General features: G+C 40.7%; 1 protein-coding gene across 2 annotated transcripts in view; it reads left to right on the top strand.

The window, feature by feature from the left end:
* myripb (myosin VIIA and Rab interacting protein b) overlaps positions 1-25,348 on the top strand; it is a 126,026-nt gene that overhangs the window by 33,294 nt on the left and 67,384 nt on the right. For both annotated transcript variants that reach the window (XR_014531568.1, XM_083529858.1), the window contains exon 3: positions 11,385-11,606. Coding sequence is in view for 1 of the 2 variants with exons in the window: in XM_083529858.1 (XP_083385984.1) it covers positions 11,385-11,606 (222 nt within the window). In the remaining variant the exon portion in view is untranslated. The remainder of the gene's footprint in view (positions 1-11,384; positions 11,607-25,348) is intronic.

Here is a 25,348-nt window from a genome sequence, read left to right as displayed (position 1 = left end):
TGCCAAAGGCTGGAAAGGGGGCTGGGTTGACCGGGAGCACCACACAGTGAACAGGCACCATCTTGCCGCATACAACCTCCATGTGGAGAGAGATGTGGATTGAAGAATGGTATCTACTACCTTGGTGAAGAGACCAGAACCTCAAAGCTGTGCCCCTTCAGGGGCCACAGCCACAGCTTCCACAGCTCGGGTGGGTGTAAACTATTGTGCCCCCTGATTAAGAAAGGAGATCCCTTCCTGAGAGGAATCTTCCATGAAGGCTTCTCGAGGAAGGCATACAGGAAGGCGTACAGGTGCAGCATCAGCCACGGCTGTGCCATGGCATCCAGTCCCAGCGGGGCTAGTTGATATAGGGAGAACCACAGGGGACAGTGTGACGTCTCTAAAGACACAAACAGGTCTACTTGGGCTTTGCCAAACATCTCCTAAGTCTGCTCCACCACCTGAAGCTTAATTTACAAATGGACCGTTTGGATTCCATGTACAAATGTGTGGCGGTTATGATAGACAATGTGTAGTTATGAATATTTAAATTGTTCATGCTGAGTATAGCCTGCGGGAAAAAAAGTTTTTTTTGTGCCTGGCTGTTCTGGTGGACGAGGCTCTGTAGTGCTGACCAGGAGGCAACAGTTCGAAGAGAGTGGGCTGGGTGTGTGGGGTCCAAAATTATTTTCTTTTCTCCACTCTGGATGAGTAGGACAATTATAGATATACACAGGACAGACTCAATAATGGCAGAGTAGAATTGTTTCAGCAGCTCCTGTGGCAGGTTGAATTTCCTCAGTTGGTGAAGGAAGTACAACCTCTGCTGGGCCTTTTTACTAATGGAGTCAATGTTATTGTCCCACTTCAGTTCCTGAGAGATGGTGGTACACAGAAACTTGAATGACTCCACTGTTGTTACAGTGCTGTTCATGATGGTGAGTTGGGGGAGTGCTGAGGGATTTCTCCTGAAGTCCACGATCATCTCCACTGTTTTGAACATGTTGAGCTCTTCCACCTTCCATCTATGGGGACTCTTCCAAAGACCTGGCCTGGCGTGGCCACTCATAACCGCTCCCCATCCTGTGAGGGACTCATCTGCCATTAGCTCTATGCGATGACCGGGGACTCCCAACACAGGGCCTTGGAGTAGGTTCAGCTTACGTACATCTAGGATAGGATGCAACCCATCATCCTTTTTGGGAACTATGAAGTACTGGCTGTACTACCCAGACCAGACAAGACCCGAACTGAATCGTATAGCCTCGCTCTACAGTGCGCAGGACACAACTGGCAGAGTTAGCCAGGCTGCCAGTTGCTCCCTTAGCGGTATCAGTCTCTCGAGACTGACCTCCGGTGTGTCTAGAGCCAGGGCAGTGCCCTGACGTGCGGAAAACCAGGGAGGGAGCTTGTTGTAGCTGTCTGTACCCTGAAGCACATTACTTGGCAGGGTTAACGAGCCAGAGCGGTGCTACACACCCTCCAGTCATCCCCCCCATAGGTCCGGTCAGGATCCTACACAGGGGGAGAGTGCATCGTGACACTCTGTCTTAGCACCCGTCATTGTCGGTAGGAAGTGCTGGGTAAAGAGCAGTTCCATGAGAGCGGGGTGGTCTGAGGGCAAGAGTGGGGCATCCAGCAGCATGGCTTTGTCCCTGTCAGACACTGACTTAGTATGCAGAGGCTTGGTGGGTAGTGTCAGGGTCTTAAGGGAGGATGCCGCACCTGGGGAAAGATAGTCTGCTAGCGTCTCTTTAATCCGTGGCATGACTCAATAGCCATGATCTCTTAGCCCTGTGACGTTTGAGTACACTGCGGTCTTGGGGCTAAAGGGGCGGCCCGAGAAGAGCCGAGCCCAAGACCTGGATACCTCGGTCTGCCCGCAGAGCTTGACCTGCCGAGGGGTAAGCCTTACCTACAAGCAGGGTTTTCGTGGGTAATGTTGGGGTCTTGCGGGACAAGGCGATCCCGGGAGAGAGATAGCTCGCAAGCGTCTCTTCACCCTGCGGCATTGCTCCATAAACGTGTACTTTCCCCCCCATGACGTGTTAATACAGCATCGAAAGGGGCTGAAGGGGCTTCGCCCATGACCATGACCCCTAAGTGTGCAGGTCTGGAAAGTACAGTAGACCCTGACATGGAGTTTAGACCGGTGTCAGAGAGCGCTCGTCCAGCTTACTGGACGGAGGGACTTTCTGGCTACGGCGCAGGTCACAACCCCAAAAATTCTTACTGGCTTATTTTTATTATTATTATTGTTTTTTCTTTTGTTTTATTTATTTAATTTTTTTTTTTTCCACGAGGCGTGAGAGCACCCTAGCGATCGCATAGAAATGAGCACGGCACAATATGCGCAAATCATGCACAGAATGTGCAGAGAATGTGCGCAGTCAGCTCCCTCGAGAACTGACCTAGCTCTGCCACAACTCCATAGCTCCTCGAGCCTAGCTCGCAAAGCGCGCCCCCCTCCTCCTCAGAGGAAGAGAGGCAGAGCTAATGCTCTCATGGCAGGGGGGAAGAAACCGCCGAAAGGCGTGCTTCCGAACCTGTGACCAAGCAAGTGAGGTTGGAGAGAGGGACAAGCCAGTCTCAAAACCCCCTGCGAGGTCCATTTGCGAGCCCCAGGAACTGTCGCACCACTCCGCCTCAGCGAGAGCGGGGCCAGAACCGCAAGTAGCAGGACTTCTTTCCTCAGTGCCGCTCGGGAGCAGAGCGATAGCATTGACATGCAGCCGGCTCTCTTGGGAACCGACTTAGTGTGCTCCGCTCCCAGGAATTTTATTTATTTCTTTTTTCATTATTATTATTTTTATATATATATATATATATATATATATATATATATATATATATATATATATATATATATATATATATATATATATATATATTACAGTATATATATTTTTTTGTAATATATTATTATTATTAAATATCAAATATTATTTTATATATATATATATATATATATATATATATATATATATATATATATATATATATATATATATATATATATATATATATATATATATATTTTTTTTTTTTTTTTTTATTTATTTATTTTTTCTGACGAACAATTCATACACACAGAGTGCTTCGTGAACAAACAGAAGCTGGTGCTCGCCTCACTTTATGTGCGTTTTATACTTCCTAGTTGTGACGTCACCCCGCTGGTGACGACCAGCGTCCAATTTTTGACTGATTACACATTATTTTGGAGAGTGGACACTCGGGCATGTTCCCAAAGCATTTCGAGACAGCTCGAGCTCATGAAAGGGAACCTTTCCAAGGTTTTTCTTAATGAAGGAGTCCGGCTTCCTTTATAAAGTTTCTTGGCCTTATAAGCTTCTTTCTTTCTATTCTTTTTTCTTTTTAGTAGGAAGTACAATTATGCATTAAGAATCACTGTGTATGAGCTGACAAAGCAAGTGCAGCACAAAAATTTAAGCATCTGAGAGAGTAACAGCAACGGTGGTCAACAAACAAAAAAAAACACCACTTAAAAATATGTGAAAGCAAAATTAGAGAAACAGATGAACCTTAACTCATAACATCCCTACATTCAAGTAGCTAACCTACCCAAAATTCTGTTGTTGTTATTGACTTGTCAATGTGTCTTGCAAAAAAAATAATTATATATATTAATTTGTGTAAAAAAAAAAAAAAAAAGACAGAATCACAGAATTTAGCAAAATCTGATCAGTAAGTGATATGGACTAGTTACTGTGAATATTGAACAACATATTCTGCATGTCTTTGGTAATAAATGTAGTTCTCAAAGCATTTAGTTTTCTCAGTGAACAAGGGTTACATACGTAACCTGGAGACATTTCACCTGTTACACATACTGATGCACTGCATGAATATATTTGAGCTTCTGCAGTTTGCTACAGATCTGGTTTAATAGCTTTGACTAGTGCGTTCTCTGACCATCTAATCAAAAGACATTAAAATGCCGATGTACAAACCCGATTCCAAAAAGGTTGGGACACTGTACAAATTGTGAATAAAAACAGAATGCAATGATGTGGAAGTTTCAAATTTCAATATTTTATTCAGAATACAACATAGATGACATATCAAATGTTTAAACTGAGAAAATGTATCATTTTAGGGGAAAAAAGAAGCTGATTTTATATTTCATGGCATCAACACACTCAAAAAAGTAGTTTGCAGTGCCGTCTAAGGGCCCAAAGATCACGGGCATCCAGTATGGTTTTCTGCAATTTTTCTCTGAGAAACTCCTTTCTGATATTGCTACACTGTTTTTTGCTGCAGCATTGGGGGAATTGGTGATCCTCTGCTCATCTTGACTTCTGAGAGACACTGCCACTCTGAGAAACTCTTTTTATACCTAACCATGTTGCCAACTGACCTAATAAGTTGCAAATTGGTTCTCCAGCTGTTCTTTATATGTACATTTAACTTTTTTGGCCTCTTATTGCTACCTGTCCAAACTTCTTTGGAATGTCTCTTATGAAATCCAAAATGAGCCAATATTTGGCAGGACATTTTAAAATGTCTCACTTTCAACATTTGATATGTTATCTATATTCTATTGTGAATAAAATATAAGTTTATGAGATTTGTAAATTATTGCATTCCTTTTTTATTCACAATTTGTTCTTTGTTCTTGGTTTTGTTAAACAAAAGGTTCTTTGGAATCGGGTTTGTAATCGGACATCTTTTAGGGGGCCTAAGGTTGGCCAAATTGCAATCTGATTGGGTAAAGCAACAGCCTTAAGCAACATGGAAATTATGCAAAAAGAAATCCGCAGTTGCTGACTCTGAAGGCCTTACATCAGTTAACTTTGTCCCTGGCAACATGTAGTATGATGGCTGAAAATTGATTAAATAGAAACTTTAAATAATACAGAAAAATAGAAAAGATATACAATTAATAGAATAGATTATTAGCCATTATGTAATACATATTCATGGACAAAAATATATTAAAGTGTAAGTCAGTGATTCTGAATTTAGGTCAGCAGAGATGGCCTGCCAGTCTTGCAAGGTGTATCTCTCTTAGACTTATGAGCACATGTGACATGTCTGTCACCCTCTACATTTTTGCTCTATAGCCTGAAGGTCTTGCCTGCAACCCTGTTTTAGTCCCTTGAATTGGTTTTGTGCATCTTCCACTATATTAAACCATCTCTGGACATCTGGAACAATGTAATAGAACATCATGGTTCAATGAATTGAATTGAATTGAATCAGATTCAAATTGAACAGTCAACTTGTGGATGAAGTTACAATGGTAAATGACCGTATTTTCCAGACTATAAGTCTTTGAACCCTGCGGCTTAAACAATGAAGCGGCTAATTTATCGATTTCACAAGCTTCAAACCAAAAAACTGAGCACCATAAAATTAAACCAATGAAATTGCCGAACGGGTTCAGGTGAACCAAAGAAACTCTTTATATTAAATCGGGTGCGCTCCCTCTGAATCGGGTCGCACCACATCATAATTATGGATGAGCTTCCTCTGACGTTTGACCTGCCTCTCACTCGGACTGTCAACAGGAAATGCAAATCATTCGTCACGCTGAAAACAACCGGGCATGTAAAAACGCACTTCACCTGTGTTCTGAGCTGCACGGCAACGGGAGAAAAGCTTCCACCAATGGTGATTTTTAATTAAAATACATTTTTTATGTATTTAATTAAATTTTTTTTGCAGATGATCTCCGAGTTACGATGGTTCGACTTACGATTTACGATGACAATAGATTTATAATCACACTTTTGATATCACCCAAATGAGGATGCGTTCCCCTTTTTGAATCTGGTTCCTCTCAAGGTTTCTTTCTCATAACATCTAGAGGAGTTTTTCCTTGCCACAGTCACCATGGCTTGCTCATCGGGGGTAAATACATATCGTTCACCTTAACTGTTAAATTCTGTAAAGCTGCTTTGAGACAATGTCTGTTGTATGTCCTGTTGCATGATCCAGTTACAGTTCAATTTAACTACCGGCAGGATAGCTTCACGTTTGTCCCAAGACAGTTCTGGTATACAGAAGTGTCTCATGGAAAATAGATTTCCACCAAAAAATAGGTCACTAGCCCAAATATCCCTACTCCACCACGATGCTTGCCAGTTGGTGTGAGATGTGTTGGTCTTGGTCTCTGCAGTCTAAATCTTAATAATCCAGATTGTTTGCATTTTTTAAGATACGATTTTGCAAACCTAAGCCTCTCATCTCATCTTCTCCCGCTTATCCGGGGCCGGGTCGCGGGGGCACTAGTCTAAGCAGAGATGCCCAGACTTCCCTCTCCCTAGACACTTCTTCCAGCTCTTCCGGGGGGACACCGAGGCGTTCCCAGGGCAGCCGGGAGACATAGTCTCTCCAGCGTGTCCTAGGTCTTCCCCGGGGTCTCCTCCAGTGGGACGCGCCCGGAACACCTTCCCGGGAAGGCGTCCAGGAGGCATCCAGAACAGATGCCCGAGCCACCTCAGCTGACCCCTCTCGATGTGAAGGAGCAGCGGCTCTACTCTGAGCTCCTCCCGAGTGACCGAGCTTCTCACCCTATCTCTAAGGGATCACCCAGCCACCCTGCGGAGAAAGCTCATTTCGGCCGCCTGTATCCGGGATCTTGTCCTTTCGGTCATGACCCAGAGCTCATGACCATAGGTGAGAGTAGGAACGTAGATTGACCGGTAAATCAAGAGTTTCGCCTTGCGGCTCAGCTCTTTCTTCACCACGACAGACCGGTACATCGACCACATTACTGCAGAAGCTGCACCGATCCGTCTGTCAAACTCCCGTTCCATCCTTCCCTCACTCTTGAACAAAACCCCAAGATACTTAAACTCCTCCACTGAGCCCTCAGCCTCTGCTTCCTCAATGGAAGACGTGACGGCGGGATTGAGGAGATTTTTGCCTCCACAACCACCCGGGCTGCAGTTCGCTTGGCCCGCCGGTACCCGTCGGCTGCCTCAGGAGTCCCACAAGCCAACCAGGCCCGATAGGACTCCTTCTTCAGCTTGACGGCATCCCTTACTTCCGGTGTCCACCACCGGGTTCGGGGATTGCCGCCTCCGAAGCACCGAGGCACAAAGCTCCGAGGCACACACGACAGTGAGAGACCTATCCCCGACCCGTAGGCGCAGGGAAACGACCCTCTCATTCCCGACTATCTCTAGTCGGAACCTTTCAACCTCACGCACAATCTCAGGCTCCTTCCCCGCCCCTAGAGCTAGCTTCCGTGTGCAGGGATCGGGTTGTCGAGGCCCCCGCCTTCAACTGCCGCCCGATCCTCTTCGCACCGGCCCCTTACGGTCCCTCCTGCAGGTGGTGAGCCCACGGGAAGGCGGCCCCACGTCGCTCCTTCGGGCTGAGCCCTGCCGGACCCCGTGGGGGAAGGCCCGGCCACCAGGCGCTCGCATACGACCCCCAACCCCGGGCCTGGCTCCAGGGTGAGGCCCCGGCTGCGCCATACCGGGCGACGTCACGGTCCTTGATCTGTTCTGTCTCATAAGGGTTTTTTTGAACCGCTCTTAGTCTGACCCGTCGCCTAGGACCTGTTTGCCTTGGGAGACTCTACCAGGGGCATATAGCCCCGGACACGTAGCTCCTATGGTCATTCGGGTACTCAAACCCCTCCACCACGTTAAGGTGGCAGTTCAAGGAGGGGCAAACCTAAGCCATACTACATATTATTTTGGGGAGAAGCATTCTTCCCTAGCCATATTCTCCTAATGCCATGCTTGTTCAGTCTTTTTCTTTGCTGCCACAAACAAATATTTACTGTGTTTTTGGAGGCTTGTCTGTCTCATGATGTAGATCTCGGAGATTATTTAATATCACTGAGCATAAATGGTCTGTTGCTTCAGTTTTAAACAGTCCTTACTGTAAAATACTCCACATGCCCTTTATAACCCTTTCCCGGATTGACAAGCAGAATTTTTTTTTTTTTCATAACACAATTAAATACATTGTGTTTTGTGTCACCTTAGGTTATTTGTTTAAACAGTTGGTACTGTCCCCACAATTATTATTCAGGCACTGATAAATGCAAATAAGTATTTAAAGGGTATGTTTTTGTTTTGTTATAATTTTGAAAGTAGGTGAAATGAGCTGCAATATTTTTTATTTTGATGTGAATGTCTACAGATTACATATGTAACCCTGGTTTCCTGAGGGAACGAGACGCTGCATTAACAACGCTTTGGGAATGCTTCCGCGTTGTCCATGCTCTGAATCACTTGTGTAACCCCGTCCAGTGGAAAGCGTGCCTTTACTGACAGGGAGACTTCATGACCAGGAAGCTATAAAAACACATGAAGTAAAGCATATGAAGATCCAGGGTTACATACCTAACCTGGAGCTGCGTCAACAACGCTTTACGAACAGGGTTTTTAATACTGCCTGACTGACCAGTCTCTTCCTAGTGTGTGAGGGAACAGCTAGGTCGAAGGACAGAGGGGCCAGGAGTGTCACTAAGGTCAACAAAGGTTGGCGGGGTGGACCAGCCCACAGCGTTGCAGAAGTCATGGATGGAGACTCTAGAGGACCAAGTTTTAGAGGCTGCCACACTCCGGGTTACGTGTGCTCTGACCCCAAAGGGAGCAGGTGACCAGAGGACTCGTAGGAGGAGGCAACTGCATGAACAGAAAAGAGGGGGCCACAAAGAGGGTCTGCAAATCCCCTACTCTCTTAAGATAGAAAATGGCCAGGAGGAACACAGTCTTAACTGTGAAAAGCCTCCAAGATGCTTTGGCCAATGACTTGATGGGGGGCTCAGATAGAGCCTCCAACACGACTGCCAACTCCCACACAGGCACTTTAGATCGCACCGGGGGCCTCAGACTCGAGTGCCACAAAGAAAACGCATCACTGGCGGGTCTCTGCCCAGTAATTGCCCTGCCAAGGGGGACATGATGCGCTGAAATGGCGGACGCATGGACTTCGACCCTATAGCGAGCTGTTCCTGAAGGAATTCTGGCACTGAACCAACCGGGCCGTTAGCTGGATCCAATTGGTGCTGATCGCTCTCCTCCGACTGAGCTAATATTAACCAATCGTCTATATAGTTTAAGATGCAGATGCCCTGAAGCCTCAGGGGAACTAAAAACCGCATCAACACACTTTGTGAATTGGTACGCTTCGGGCCCGAAAGCGAACCTCAAGAACTTCTTGTGAGGACCCACTAAAACACGTCTGGCAGAGCTTCCCATGCTGCTAGGTAGTCTCTGATGGTATCAGTCTCTTGAGACTTACCTCTGGATGGACAGAGAGGCTTTCTGCTCATCCACCGGCCAAGCCAAATCCAACTTGGCAATGGCACGGGTCACAATCTCCATTAGATCCTCAAATTCCAGCTCACAGAGATCAGACCAACTCCTGCAAGGGGAAGAAACCGACGAAAGGCGTGCTTCCAAAGCTTGCGAACGAGCGCTGGACCGGGCAGGTGAGGCAGGAGTAAGGTTAAAGCCCTACTCAAAACCTGCAAGGTCCATCTGCAAGCCCCAGGAACTAGGCTTGCTGCTCCACCTCAGCGAGAGCGGGGCCAGCGAAGAGTGGGAGCACGTTCCCTGAAGAGTGCCCATTGGGAGCGGAGCGTTCGGCGCGACATGCAAGTCTTTTTGCTTGCCTTCATTATTTTTATATATACAGTACAGACCAAAAGTTTGGACACACCTTCTCATTCAAAGAGTTTTCTTTATTTTCATGACTATGAAAATTGTAAAGTCACACTGACGGCATCAAGGGCTATTTGACCAAGAAGGAGAGTGATGGGGTGCTGCGCCAGATGACCTGGCCTCCACAGTCACCGGACCTGAACCCAAACTATTTTTTATTTAAATTTTTTATTATAATGGTTTAGGGGTAAACTGGACTGCAGAGTGAAGGCAAAATGGCCAACAAGTGCCAAGCATCTCTCGGGGAACTCCTTCAAGACTGTTGGAAGACCATTTCAGGTGACTACCTCTTGAAGCTCATCAAGAGAATGCCAAGAGTGTGCAAAGCAGTAATCAAAGCAAAAGGTGGCTACTTTGAAGAACCTAGAATATGACATTTTTCAGTTGTTTCACACTTTTTTGTTATGTATATAATTCCATATATAATTCCACATGTGTTAATTATATATAATAAAGAAAACTCTTTGAATGAGAAGGTGTGTCCAAACTTTTGGTCTGTACTGTATGTATATATATATATATATATATATATATCTTTTTTCAGACATACAGTTGGACAAAAAAATACACATAAACAATTGTTTCATGAACAAACAGAAGCTGGCTCCGGCTTTACTCTATGCACTTTTATAGCTTTCTGGTTGTGACGTCACCCCGCCGATGACACCTCGCTTTCCATTGGACTGATTGAACATGTGAATCAGAACGGAGACAATGCGGAAGCGATCTTAAAGCATTGTTGATGCAGCTCCAGTTCCTGAAAGGGAACAATGATTTCACAAAATGTCATGTATACTTCATAAAATTTGATCACCATATTATTTTATTTTGTGTTTGTTTTATACTGTCTTGACTTTGACCTTGACCCATTTATTTAATGAAAGCCAAAAGAGCTAAAATGTTCTGCTTAGATTTAGGTGTAGACATAGCTTTTTAATAAATATGTGTCTTTACAAGCACAATAGGAAAAGTGTTTTTTGTGTGGGTGTGTTTGTGTGCAAGAGAGACAGATTCTTGCTCAAATACACATAGTATGAGGATGATGAGTGTGTGAGATGGACAGAAGAGTGTTTCAGTGTCTGTTAATTTCTTACAGAATTGATTATTTAACATAATTTGTACTGTGCTTTCCTTTCCACTTTCTCCTACAAATAATCTTTCTTTTTTATTTCTCTCTCTCTCTCTCTCTCTCTCTCTCTCTCTCTCTCTCTCTCTCTCTCTCTCTCTCTCTCTCACTTACTGTCTTATTTCTCTTACTGTTTTTGCTTTTTTTTAATTCTCTGCTTAAACTCATTCCTCATGTCTCTATCTTTGCCCACTCTCTCTCATCTTATCTTTTTCTTTCTTTGGATCATCCTCTGTGTCTTTCTGTATGAATCCATGGTTTCTGCTGTTGTTTTACTCTGTCTTCTTGTCTATCTTTTTCTCTTGGGCTCTTTCTCTCTTTTTCGGTCCCTTCATCACCATCCCCACTTGCCTTCCCTGTCTGTCTTGTAACATTTCCATTTCTTTCTATTTACCCCTGCTATTTTTTGTTCCCTTTGCTCCTGTCCACACTTCTCTCTATATCTCATGCCATTAACATTTTCTTTTTCTTTTTTTTCTTTTTTCTCTCAATTAACCCTAACCTTTTTTATCACTCATTTACTATATGATAACTTCCACCTTTCTCTTTCTTCTTAATAAAAACACTTCATACTCTCTCTCCACTCTCTCATTTGCGCCCTCCCTACTTGTTTCTCTGTGTAGTGATTTGAAGCACGAGCTGGAGGAGGAGGGCACACGCTGTCTGCTGCTGGCCAAGCAGCGCGGCTTTAACGAGCAGTGCTGCATTCGCTGCTGTGGGCCATTCAGCTTCTTCCTCAAGCCGCGCCGCATCTGCCTCGACTGTCGATTCAATGTCTGCAAAGCCTGCTGCTCTTACAGCCAGCATGAGAATGGCTATGTCTGTGCATTTTGCCACAAGAGCAGGTCAGTAAGCATGCATACTACTATCGCTCTCTCTCTCTCTCTCTCTCTCTCTCTCTCCCTCTCTCTCTCTCTCTCTCTCTCTCTCTCTCTCTCTCTCTCTCTCTCTCTCTCTCTCTCTTTCTCTCACACCAACACACAACATGGTCATATACATACTACACATGCAACTGCAAAACTCAAAGACAATGTTCTGTTTATTGTTATTCATTTTGTCTATATGGGGGTTTAAAAGAGCAGTATAGACCCAGGGTTAGAGTAACAGGGGCTACAAATATGCATTTAGACAGACAATAAACAGACAAGCATGACATGTTGGTTCAAACAGACACCAAGAGCAAGCACAAACACACAAGTGCATATGCTCACCTAAATCATCAAATCAAGATATAAATCTGTCCATTAAATAACATGAAAACAGGGTTTCTCACACATTGCTGCTCCATATTTGTTATATGTGTGACCTGGGGGCTTCTACAGATGAAAAACGGAGAACAGAAAGTCCATACATGTGATGGATAGAGGAGGGAATAGAGGAAAGCAGCATAAGCAGATAAAAGGAGGGGCACTTTAATACAGGGTTACTGGACAAATGCTTTTCAGGCACTGAGAGCCATGGCAGCACAGAGAGAGAGAAAGAGAGAGAGAGAGAGAGAGAGAGAGAGAGAGAGAGAGAGAGAGAGAGAGAGAGAGAGAGAGAGAGAGAGAGAGAGAGAGAATATATTAACTAAAATATTTCCTGCTGTTGTAAAGATTGCATTCAAGGCAGGGTGCTCACTGTCTAAACCACACACAGTCAGGGTGTTCTGATTCACGGCACTATTCTTCCTTTCTAACTGAAAGCTTGGACAGAACCAGTATAATGAATATGATACACTAAATTTGAATGGTATTAAAATTATGGAAAAGTGGAAAGGTGAAAAGGTATGTGTTTATATTTGCTTGTGTTCTTAAAGAGGATAATTTAGGTAATGCATTTTTTTGTAAAATAAATAAAATAAAATAAAAATATTAACTATAAATCTTGCTAAACTAAAGCGTTCTCTAAAAACCTTTGTACTACACTCAAATGTAATTCCCTTTACTAGTATTACCGATATATAATGTACATGCATGTTACCATGTCATATGCTTTTAAGCCAATGACACCTCTGCAAATAGATTTCCAGACCTTACACAGAGTTACACCATCACATTCAATGACCAGTCTTTGGGTGCCTGACATGAGATGCAAATGCACGACCTTGAGATTCTCATGCTCTACCAACAGAACTTGGTGGGCATGTACTGTATGCGTTATATAACCAAATGCTGCATATTTGAATGTATCAGGCAATGATTCCTACCATCTGTGTGTGACAGAATTTCAGCAGAGGTACACCCCCCTCTAAACTGATTACTAAATCTAGCCTTTAAATTAGACATCTCCGAGTGGCATGAATTATTTTACCAGCAATTGTTTGTGATAAAGAAAGAAAGCAAATAAAACGGCTTTTACTTCATGTACACTTCACATGTATAGTACACAGTGAACTTTCTACTCATATTTTAGTTAGAAATTTAGGATGCAGAGTCAGTCCTGATACAGCACCCCTGGAGCAGGGAAGGTTACAGGCCTTGCTCAAGGGCCCAACAGTAGCAGCTTGGCAGAACTGGGGCTTGAACTCCCTTCTGATCAGTAATCCAGATCCTTAACTATACAGCCACCACTCCTCTGAAAGTCTGAATATCCAGAGTTCATTACAGAGGTTAAGTTTAGCAGTCATAGTAGTGAGCTGCATTACTAATTCTCAGTAAAAGAATAACAAGGCAAACGTTTGGTGGGTGCATGTGCATGTGTGTAAGAACGTATTAATTCCATGCTTACTCATACATACAGTTCAGACTCTCACACATAGTGTTATTGCCTTCTTATAATTGTACCAATTGTACCATCTAACATATATATATATATATATATATATATATATATATATATATATATATATATATATATATATATATATATGTTAGATGGTACAATATATATATATATATATATATATATATATATATATATATATATATATATATATATATATATATATATATATATATACATATATATATATATATATATATATATATATATATATATATATATATATATATATATATATAATGTTTGTGTTATTGTCATACTGTATATCATATTACATGTATTATAATGTATTGCAATTATAATTATATTAATTCACTTTGTCATACTCCAATGATTAAATTTACATTTGAATAACAAATCAGGGACATAAAATATAGCTGCAGTAGGATTTCCTTTGAGAGCTGACAAAATTGGGATTAAAAACAATGCCAAGCACACTTACATCAAGCTAATCAAATTAAATTAACTTTTTGTGACATAATCATTCACAGTACAGCATATAATGCTTTTTACAGCATAAAAACTTTTTTTCTTTTTTTACTGTTTCAGGAAATAGAATAAAAAGAAAAAGTGTATATTTGGCAATTAAGTAATTATGGATTCAGACATAATCAGATTTAAATTAACCATAATACAATAAATGTCATCATCAAAATGTCATTTTGAATTGTCTTTTTCGCAGAAAACATCCCACTTTCTAATTCTCTATTTCAATTTTACATTATTATATGTAAGGGAATTTACTTTTTTAATTTAGAAAACATTGGGCATAAACATTTTTTTCTAAAAAAATATAGTTCATAATAATCACCAGATTATATAAATTTTTTGTCCTTTTTGCAATTGCTAATTTTAGCAGAGTAGCTTCTTGTTTATTGCATTACAACAAAAGATCTGGGAGAAAGAATGCTGACTTCATGGATTCATGGAGCCAGTCACTGTATTTTTTCAAACTGCTGCTCATTTAGCACATCATAGAGCAGCTGCACACAGTTGGAAGAAAGAACTAACTGCACGGTTCTGAATGTGTGAGCTGACAGATGTCAGTGATTGCATAGTGCCAATCTGATCAACAGCTCCCAAAGAGCGAAAGCCGGGCATGTTTTACTTTCATCCTCTTAGCTAAAAGCAGCTGTAGCAATTACATTTTTTCTTATTAATGTTTATTCATGGTTTTGGTAGTGTATTAGTAACAATAATGCATAGAGACCTATGCTAATGTTTAAGAGAAAAACAACAGTCAATACCTTTTTTTCCCGGAGAATCAATTATTGGTGATAGTTTTGTTTTCTCTTTATTTAGAGGTATCCAAGTGTTTGCCATTTTTGGAACCACAGAGGACAGCAAATGGTCTATTAGCAGAATTTTAAACATACTATATTTCACTTTGTGATTGATTGATAGATAGATTTTTAACTAGCAGTTGGTGGTATATTTATTAAAGTCTGTTTAGCAGTTATTTGTAAATGTAGAAATGCTCATGCACAGCATGCCTGTAACACTAATGGCACTCTAACCTCAGATGCATAAATACATAGAAGGAATGTATTCCTGTTACACACAGATAAGTTTGTCATTAAGTTTCTCAGCCGAATCCTGCAGAGGAGCTGAAGTGGAATCATGATTTCATAGCTGTAGGGCTCTAGCAAATGGATTCAAAACCAGATGCAACACTACCACAACCTCTATTCCTAAAAAACTCAGGATGCTTTGTTAAATGTAAAATAATTAAAATAAACAGAATGCAACCATCTTAATATCTTATAAATGTATATATTTTTCACAGTATAACATAGAACACCTATCAAATGTTACAAATATCTTCAGAACAGTTAAGTGTCATTTACAAATTCAGGTTAAAGCCCTATTAAAAATCATGATGAATGATTCAAAAACACTATCGTTTTGTCTGGGCAAAAACTCATTTCAATTTAACTGAGGCTAAAATAAAAAAAAATCGGAAAGCCTGCATCTAGGTACAATAGTGTCTATAAAATAGGCAGCTTTTGACATCTGGAAAATCACCATCAATTCGAAAAGGTATATACAGTTTTTAGAAGAACATGTGCTTCCATCCATATGATGTTACATAGAAGAAAGAGCAATTTATTGTTGTTGACCTTTGGAAAAATCCATGACAAATGCTTTAGACATGGGTGAATTTGTAAGGATTTTTCCAAGAAAAACAGGAAAGGAAACAGGTAATTCTGTAGCTAGATGGATGGATGGATAGAATAACAGCTAGACAGAAAAAAAGGAATTTGCGATATAACTGATATACAATACAAAAACATTGTCAGGGTTGCAGTTCATTATTAAGTAATAAAGTGAGGAAAAAATGTTTTAAAAATATTATAATAATATATATATATTTTTTTATAAAAAAGTGACAAAAAAGTGTTTATATAATGTTCTGATACTGTCTTTGGTTAAGTAATGAATTGAGAATTTTTTTAAATTACGAATTACATTTTAAAGTTTTTATAATCACTGTACAGTTTTAGTTTGAAATTCTAATTCTTCAAATATTAGTTATGGAGAGAATTGGATTAGGTGTTGGGGCCACTCCAGTATAGTGAGTTAAGTGGCTCAAGGCAGAAAGGTTTCAAAGCACACGCACACACATACACATTCAACTGAATAACACATTTCTGTCACAGCTCTGCTTCTGTTCTTTCATCCTTGCATAACTCACTGCACAAAAGCACACAATCACTATTTGTATTAATGCACAGATGCATGATTTTTGCCCTACATTTTCTTTAGCTCTGCCCGCTTTATACATGCCTTCCAAAATTACACATACTGTACCAGAAATAAGAAAATCATATTTTACCAGTATAAAGGTACACAAAGTTCAGGGTTCGGTACGTACCTTGGTTTCTAAGTCACGGTTCGGTTTAATTTCAGTATGGTTAGGTGGAAGAAATGCAAAACATAAAATTGCTGTTTTGCAATTTTTTTTTACATTTATTAAAGTAGTTTATTATGATTAACATTTGTGATCATCAACATTTAAACACTTTACTTTTTTAAACAATTCTTAAAATGCCTGCTTTGTTGAATAATATATAAAATAATATTTTATATTTTCTAAAAATAAATTAGAATAAATCAAATGATTTATTCAATATTTGTTTTAGTAACTAACTGAATAGGCACAAATTTAATTGATTAAATAAAATGTCATAAATAGAAAATTTTATTTAAATAGTTTACATTTGTTAGTTAAGAGAAATTCATGAAGCTGGACATAAAATAAGAATCCATAACCCTAGCGTTTGCGGTTAGACACCTTCTAGTTAGCAGCTAATGCTAGCGCTATGGATTTGTTAAAGCTTTCATGCATGCACAAAACAAATCTTTTTTTGGTACAGAGTAGCCACAGAGACACTGCGCTTACTCTAGTTTTTTTTTATACCTCAGGCATTGTTGTGTATGTTTTCAAGTTTATTAATAATAATAAAAATATAATAAAATTTTTTTTTTTTTTTTACATCAGCACTTAATTTCTGTCAGAAAAGTGTGTTGATTTCAACACCAAGGAAAACTCATCCAGTAATCTTTTTTAATTTTCTCTCCATTGCACTGTTCAACTGCTTTAGATTGAAGTGGATAATTAAAAGAATGAGTGTGGGGCCCTTTATTCTTTAATTTGTTTTGAATATATTTCTGCATGGCTTTTGTATTTTATTTGTGTTGAGACCCCAATTTGATAGCTCTTCAAGCACCATGTTTGTAAGTGTGGGTGGCATTTCTGTAAGTTGTTTTGGATCGGGGCATCTGCCAAATGCCATAAATGTAATGTGACAGGGCATTGGGGCATTATGCTTGTTTGTAGTCAGTATAGATAAGAGTCTCTGCACTGTGCTGTTCTGGAAGAACCATTATCACTTTATTGGATTTTGAGTTTGATACATCTTAATTTTAAACCATGACTTCTCAATATGTTTTATGGAGTAAAAGACAGGAGGTGGAGCTGGAGGTAGCAGAGCTGAAGATGTTAAGGTTTTTGTTGGGAGTGACGAGGATGGACAGGATTAGAAATGAGTTTATTAGTGGGAAAGCGCATGTAGGACGTTTTGGAGACAAGGTGAGGGAGCCACTAAGAAGGAGGAGAAGAGGAAGGCCAGGGAGGAGGTTTATCAATGTGGTGAGAGAAGACATGCAGGTAGTTGGTATGAAAGAAGCAGACAGAGTAGTATGGAGACGGATGATCCGCTGTGGCGAACTCTAATGGGAGAACCCGAAAGAAGAAGACTTCTCAATATGTTTTACAGTTTGCTTTGTCATGATCATACTCAGTAGTTAATTAAATTATTTTAAATGTCATTTGATGAGTATGTAGCATTTTAAATTGACCAACTGTAAATACATTTATGTTACTGTTTGTTGCTTGCTATGCTTTTGCACATAAAGCAACAATATTTATTTTATCTTGCATAACATTATAATGTATAGTATGTAGTTTATAAAAATGTGTGTAGCTTGCAACATCCCTAACTAGTCTAGATGGATTGTAGTTAAACAAGCAGTTATTGACTTGGTTACTTTTAATTGAGGTGATGTCATAAAGGTTTTTATATGATTGTAATGAATAGGTCCTGAACTAAGTTCAGTAAGGGGAATCTCAAGTGCTACAGTGGCTTAAAAGGCTTAAGTTTAAAATACATATTATAAGGATATAGATGGTGTATATATCTTTTGGCTACAATTAGCCAAGGAGTTGTTTGGCACTTGGTTCCGAGAATTTGATAAATTGTGCAGAATACATCCATTTAGGGTAATATTTATACATGAAATTTAGCTCTCAAAAATGTATCCAAATTTGCGGACTGCTCAAAGAATATGTCTTACTCATCTACTGATGCTAGCTGAAGCAGAGAGGATCTTTTCAAAGCTGAAACTAATCAATGGGTAGACGTTGGGTCATGGCGTGGTTTACCCAGGGCATCATTCAAGCTGGAACAGTCAATGCCAACAAACATACGGTTCAGTGTCAGTTCAACAGCAAGCAGAACATTTTGAGAGGAATAAATGATGGAAGAAACTCTAAACTCTAAATTGCCACAACACCCATGGCCTTTTAAAGTCATTGAAAATAAGTTTTGTTAATGATACTTTATTAGATTTTAATTAGTGTTTAAATCATTTATATTATTATATTAATAAATTAGTCTGCTGAGAGTAACTTTAGAGTCTTTTCACATAAACTGAGTTGATTAAGCAAGAGTCTGAAAATTATAAAAATGATGACATCATAGCCATAAAAAAAATTCCTATTTCTTGGATATGTAAGTACATTTGAAGGCAAATACTTTTGTACCTTTACCAAAGTCAAGTCAAGTCAAGAGGCTTTTATTGTCATTTCTACTATACACAGTGGTACACAGTAAAAACGAGACAACGTTACTTCAGAAACATGGTGCTACACTAAACAACATAGAGCTATAACACAACACAAAGCTACTTAAAGTGCATCGAGTGCAACCTAGTGCAAACAGTGCAGACGAAAAACAGTACAGACAGACAGTGCAGACAGACAACCCAAGACAACACAAGAGAAAACACATAACCCAAGATAGCGCCGACCAGTGAACCTACTGTATACTTCGATTATACAGTACTGTACGAAGAGAACTGTAAGAACTATAACTGGGAGCCAAATGGAGGGTTGTGGAGATGGCATTGTTCGTGGAGCGGTTTGGACGATACGCAAACTGCATGGGCTCCAGGGAGGGTGGAAGCTGGGTCTTAATGTGACTCATGACAAGCCACTCGAAGCAATTCATCATGATGGGTGTGAGCGCGACGGAACGATATTCATTGAGGCAGGAGACAGTAGACTTCTTCGGCACGGGAACAATGGTCGTTGTCCTGAGGCACGTAGTAACAATTTTGCTGCTCCTCAGAGTGATGTTGAAGATGTCTGTAAAGACATCCGCTAGCTGTTCTGCACATTCCCTGAACCCTCTGCCAGAAATGTTGTCTGGTCCAGCAGACTTCTATGGGTTAACTCTGCAGACTTCTAGAAGTCTACTTCTAGAGTTTTTCTCACTTCAGCTGTGGTTAGACAGAGCACCTGGTTACTGGGAGGAGGGGTGGTTTTCCTCGCCTTCACGTTGTTCTGTACCTCAAACCAGGCATAGAAGTCGTTCAGCGCATTTGGGAGGGAGGCATCATGGTCACAAGCAGATGATGTTGCCTTGTAGTTTGTGATCGCCTGGATTCCCTGCCACATGCGCTGGGTGTCTTTGCTGTCCTGAAAGTGGTCGTGGATTTTTTTTTGCGTGTGCGCGCTTCACCTTTCTGGTGGCATGGGACATTTTGGCCCTTGCCCTGCTGTGAAGGCAGAATCTCTTTGTTTCAGCAGCACACGGTCTGTATGCTGGAATTAGCATAACAGAGTTGTGGTCTGAGTAGCCGTGACATGGCGGGGCTCTGCACGATACACGCCGGGGATGTTTGTGTAAACCAGATCCAGCGTGTTTGCTCCTCTTGTTGCAAACTCCACATGCTGATGGAGTTTAGGGAGCACAGTCCTGAGATTCACATGGTTGAAATCTCCGGGGATATTAAACAATCTGTCGGGCTGAGCATTCTGCAGGTCGCTAATAGCGCCGTAGAGTTCACACAGTGCCCTTTCTTAGCATTAGCGCCGGGGGGGATGTACACTCCGACAATGAAAACAGTGGTGAATTCCCATGCTAAATAAAACGGTTTGCATCTTACAGTCACGAACTCCACTAACGATGAGCAATAGCGTGAGACAAGCACAGAGTTCTTGTACTATTCCGTGTTGATATAAACACACACGGATGCTGGATGGCGGCTTCCGGAACTCTGTCGCTGAGCCACGTCTCCGTGAAAACAAAGACGCAGTAGTCTCTGAACTCTCGCCGCGTGGTCTGCTGGAGTCGGCTGTAATCCAGTTTATTGTCCAGGGAGCACACATTAGAAAGGAGAATGGACGGGAGAGCCGGCCAGCTGGGGTTAGCGTTTAGCCTAGCACTGACACTCGCCCGCTTGCCAAGCTTCCGCTTCCTTAAGCAGCGCTCCCGACGTCCACTTGTTTATTTAGCAAGGAGCATGAAGTGACAGAATGAAGCCAAACTTTCTAAAGAACCTAGTAGAAGTTTAAATAGCCTTACATTTTTTTTCTTTAATCATTTGGCATTCATAATATTTATAAGAAACCTTACATATATGGTATTCTCCCCCTTCAAATTTTGGAGCAAGTGAGCTAGTTTGATATGACTTACTTTACAGATGGTTTTTGGTTTAAATGGGCATTGTTATCTTTGGAAAAAGGAAAACACTGCATTTCATTATAAGAACCTTTTCCCATCTGTGTAACAAAGTGATGGTACTATCATGGTTTGGTCTGTGCTGCATCTGGGCCAGGATAACTTGTGCTCATTGATGAATTAATGCATTCATAAAAAAGCAAATTATAAAGGGCAGTATTAGGACCTAATTAGGATCTATCCATATACTAAATCTCATGAGAAAATGTGCCTCAAGATAACAACCCCAAGTCATTCTTGAAAAAAAAAAATAATTATGTTGAAAAAGTATATATATTTTGCTCACGGTCATGACCTTAATCCAAAAATGTTGCAGTTATTTCTGCACAAGGGGTTCAGACTAATAGCAAAGGCTCATATATGTTTGCCACTAACAGTTATGTCATAATAAAATTTCTTAATACAATGACCAAGATCTTGGTCTCATTTATTTGATTGGGTTCACTTTGTCTATGTCTAGGATTGTCAAGCACCATTTTATATATATATATATATATATATATATATATATATATATATATATATATATATATATATATATATATATATATATATATATATATATATATATATGCCTAGTCACTGTATGAATGATCATAGTACACATCACTCTTCCAGTTTACAGAGAGATGTACTGCGTAAAGGGACGAAAACACAGATACAAGTTAGACTTGTTGTAAGTGGATGAAATGTGCTTTTATTGCTAGTGTACTGTCCCCAAGCTGACACTGGCTAGGAATAACTACACACTTTAAAAAAAAAACAGAATTACCCATTAATAAAACAGTGACTGTACAGTGAGTGTAGGCATAACTTCTACCATTTTCCATAGTCATGTTAATAAGGATGGTTTACAGAAGCCACAATTTATGCCAGCTTCAGTGTTTGTATTGTTTGAAAATATATTATGGGACCTGTAATTTCACTTGTACAGTGCTTAAGTAAAATGTCATCCTAATAACAGTACTTTCATTTTAGTCAGGACATTTGTCAAAGGAGTAGTCCAGCAGCCAAATACCACTTTGAAAGAACTCTAGAAAGACCAGGAGGCAGCAGATTCAAGATTAAAGAGTTTATTGTCGTATGCACAAAAAATGTCTGATTCACCATACAATTAAATTCATACTTTAATCTTAAATTCTTCAAGCAGGCACTGACTTTAATTAAGGATATAAGGAAACAGACAGAAACACATGACATAAACTACAAATATACAAATGCAAGAAACAGAAGTGTGCAATGTAACATCATAGAAGGTCATGTGCAAGGTCCTGCAGAGGGACATTGGGTCAAGGTTTGTATTCCTGTTGTAACGGTGTTTATGTGTATGTTCAAAATATGCAGAAGTATTTTGAGGCAGATTGGGTCCATGTTGGTATTTACAGTTTTAAGGAGTGTGGTGTGTGTGCAGGTATTCTGTAGTCATTGATATTTGAATTAACTCTCCTGTGGCATCTGCCTGATGGTAAGAGTGTGAAAAGGCTGTGCAGGGGGTCACTGTTGTCTATGATTATGTTGATTGTTGTCTCAATGAATCTGGTTGTTAGAGGCTCGACAGTGTTTGTAAGGCTGTTCCAGCAATTGGTTGTTCAGCTATCATCACCTATTGTAAATCCTTATAATTATTTGCTAAGCAACTACCAATATAGATTGTGGTGGAGCTTCTGATGATTTGGATTGGCATGCCAAATTTGCCATATATTCTCTGCCTTCTCAAGAAGTGCAGATGCTGACATGATTTCCTGAACAGTGAGAACACAGAGAGATCCAATGATCAGTACATTTGATGATACTGGTGTTGTTCTTGAAAGCGACACAGTTGTCAATGAAAAGTGTGAACAGTGTGAAGAGCATAGAGCTTTGCACACAGAGTTCGTGAGTTTATTGACCTTGATATATGGTTACAAATTCTCACAGTTGGAGGAATGCCTGTCCAGAGAGTTCATGTTGTTTCCCAAAGGAAAAAAAACTACTACTACTCTAAAATATATCCAAGTTTAATTTCTATAGTGTTCTATGGTGTTCAGAGGCTCAGTGGTAGTAAAGAGTTGAGGGATGATTGGGCAACTACTGCAGAAGTGATAAAAGAGACTGCTATGAAGGTACTTCGGGTGACATTTGAAAAGAGAAAGGAAGACGTGGTAGTGGAATGAGGAAGTACAGTAAAGGACAAGGTGAAAGATGTTGGCGAAACAGAATTGGGATCAAGAGAGAGACAAAAAGTAGGCAAGAGTACAAGAATATGCGGCAGCAAGTAAAGAGAGATGTGGCAAAAGACAAGAAAAATAAGGAGCTGTATGAAAAGTTGGACATTAAGGAAGGATAAAATGTTTTGAACTGATTGGCGAGGCAGAGGAACCGAGCTGGAAAGGATGTGCTGCAAGTTAGAGCAATAAAGGATGGAGATGGAAATGTGTGGAAATGTTTATATATTCTGTTTTTCTACTGGCTGTCTGCTCTCTAAAGAGGGTTGGGGATTTTCACGCTCTTTCTGTGAGCCCCCCTGTCTCAAGTTTACCCCAGGCATGGCAAGGGCATTCCTACACCCCGGACAATTTTTTTCCCTAAATGATCCCAAGTTGCTCTCGGTCGTCCCGTGACAAGTCGTGCTCCACACATTTTTCCCTCCTCCTTTTCAGGCCCCAGATAAGGAGAAGCTTAACCGACTGAAACTGGGGAAGAAGTTGGAGCAGCTGTTTATCTGCTATGGCCCTCCGAGGTGAGGTCTTCCTGGAAATAAGCAGGTGAATTGTGGATGCTATTTCATCTTCTTATGAGTCCCCTGTTCTCCCTGCTCCTTTCGGGGTCAGAGCTCACTCAACCCGGAGTGTTGCAGCCTCTACAACTTTGTCCTCTGGAGTTTCCCTGCAAGATATCTGCAATGCTGAGGGCTAGTCCACCCCACTGACCTTTGTCAGGTCTTATAGCCTTGACCACAGTGCCACTCATGGCCCCTCTGTCCTTCGACCTAGCTGTGCATTAGGCACACTAGGTAGGGATTGGTCAGTCTGGCGTTATTGGACTCTCGTTCCCCAAGCATTGTTGACGCTCGAGTTCGAGTTCCAAGTTACGTATGTAACCATGGTTCCCCAAGGAAACAAGACAGTGCATCTTCATGCCACACTGCCTGCATCCCTGCAGCACCTCCTTCCCTTATTAGAAGCTAGTGCTGGTTTTACTCCATGTATATTATAGCTTCCTGGTCATGACTTTCCATTGGACTGATTACACATATAATTCAGAGCATGGCCTGCCACACATATCATTTTGCATGTAGGCCAATAAGTTAAATTTTGGTCTGATCTGACCACAGCACCTTCTTCCACATGTTTGCTGTGTCGCCTACATGGTTTATGCACGCCACACTTTTCAGATTTTTATTCGTAAAAAATCTTTAACACAATGTATTCTTTTCTTGCCACTTCAAAATTATTTACTTTACAGATACTTTGTGTTGGTCTCTCATAAAATCCTAATAAAATAAATTTTTTAATTTGTAGCAATTACATGACAAAATGTCAAAATAAATAAATACTTTTGCAATGCATTATATATATATATACAGTGGAACCCGGTTATGTCAATGTCCTAGGGGGTCGCCAAAAAGCATCGAGATAACCGATGAATCAAGATAAACGAAAATAATTATAGTGGCAATATATTAACGTGCTTGAAATTTCTTTATGTACATGATGTGCGTTAATAAATGAAAATGTGCATGCATGTGTTTTTGGAGGGTTTTTTTACACAACAGCGTTTCCGCGATTTGTTTGATTAAGGCATGCTATAAAAATGTACATACAGTACATGTTTGTTAACTGTCAGGAATCTCGGCCGCTTTCTCTGAAGCTCCCGGCTTCAATCGCGCACATATGGGGCTCGTTTAGCATCATCACCAGCTCCTATTTAAACTTTCACACTCTCACCGTTTGTTATTGTTGGTATAAGTTGGTTCACGGTGGTCGTTGTTATCGCTCATACGTGCCTTCCCACCGGCACTTTCTCAACGGCTGCGCTTTTCTTCCCATCGCGGATTCCCCCGATCCTGCCGTTGTTAATTCGATGCTTTTGCTGCTCATCCCACGTTCTGCGCCGCGCTCCTGCCAAGCGCTTTTCGCCTCCTGTTCATCGCATAACATTTAACAACAAAAGGCATATGTGCACTAACTAACAGCAGAGATTCACCAGTATACAATACAACACCCGTATATATTAGGGTTCGGCGACATAAAAAAGTCGACATAACCGATTAAAAAATGCTTAGACAAAGAGAATTTGGCGGTTCCACTTCAAAAACGTCGACTTAGTAGGGTTGTCGAGTTAACCGAGGTTGAGATAAGTGGGTTCCACTGTATATATATATATATATATATATCTTCTTCTTCTTCTTTCGGCTGCTCCCATTAGGGGTCGCCACAGCGGATCATCCGTCTCCATACCACCCTATCCTCTACATCTGCCTCTTTCACACCAACTACCTGCATGTCTTCCCTCACCACATCCATGAACCTCCTCCT

The sequence above is a fragment of the Silurus aristotelis genome (genome assembly GCF_946808225.1).
Source record: "Silurus aristotelis genome assembly, chromosome: 25".
In the NCBI taxonomy this organism is placed as follows: Eukaryota; Metazoa; Chordata; class Actinopteri; order Siluriformes; family Siluridae; genus Silurus; species Silurus aristotelis.
The sequence above is the reverse complement of the archived record's forward strand: the minus strand, read 5'-3'. Positions and strand labels throughout refer to the sequence as shown.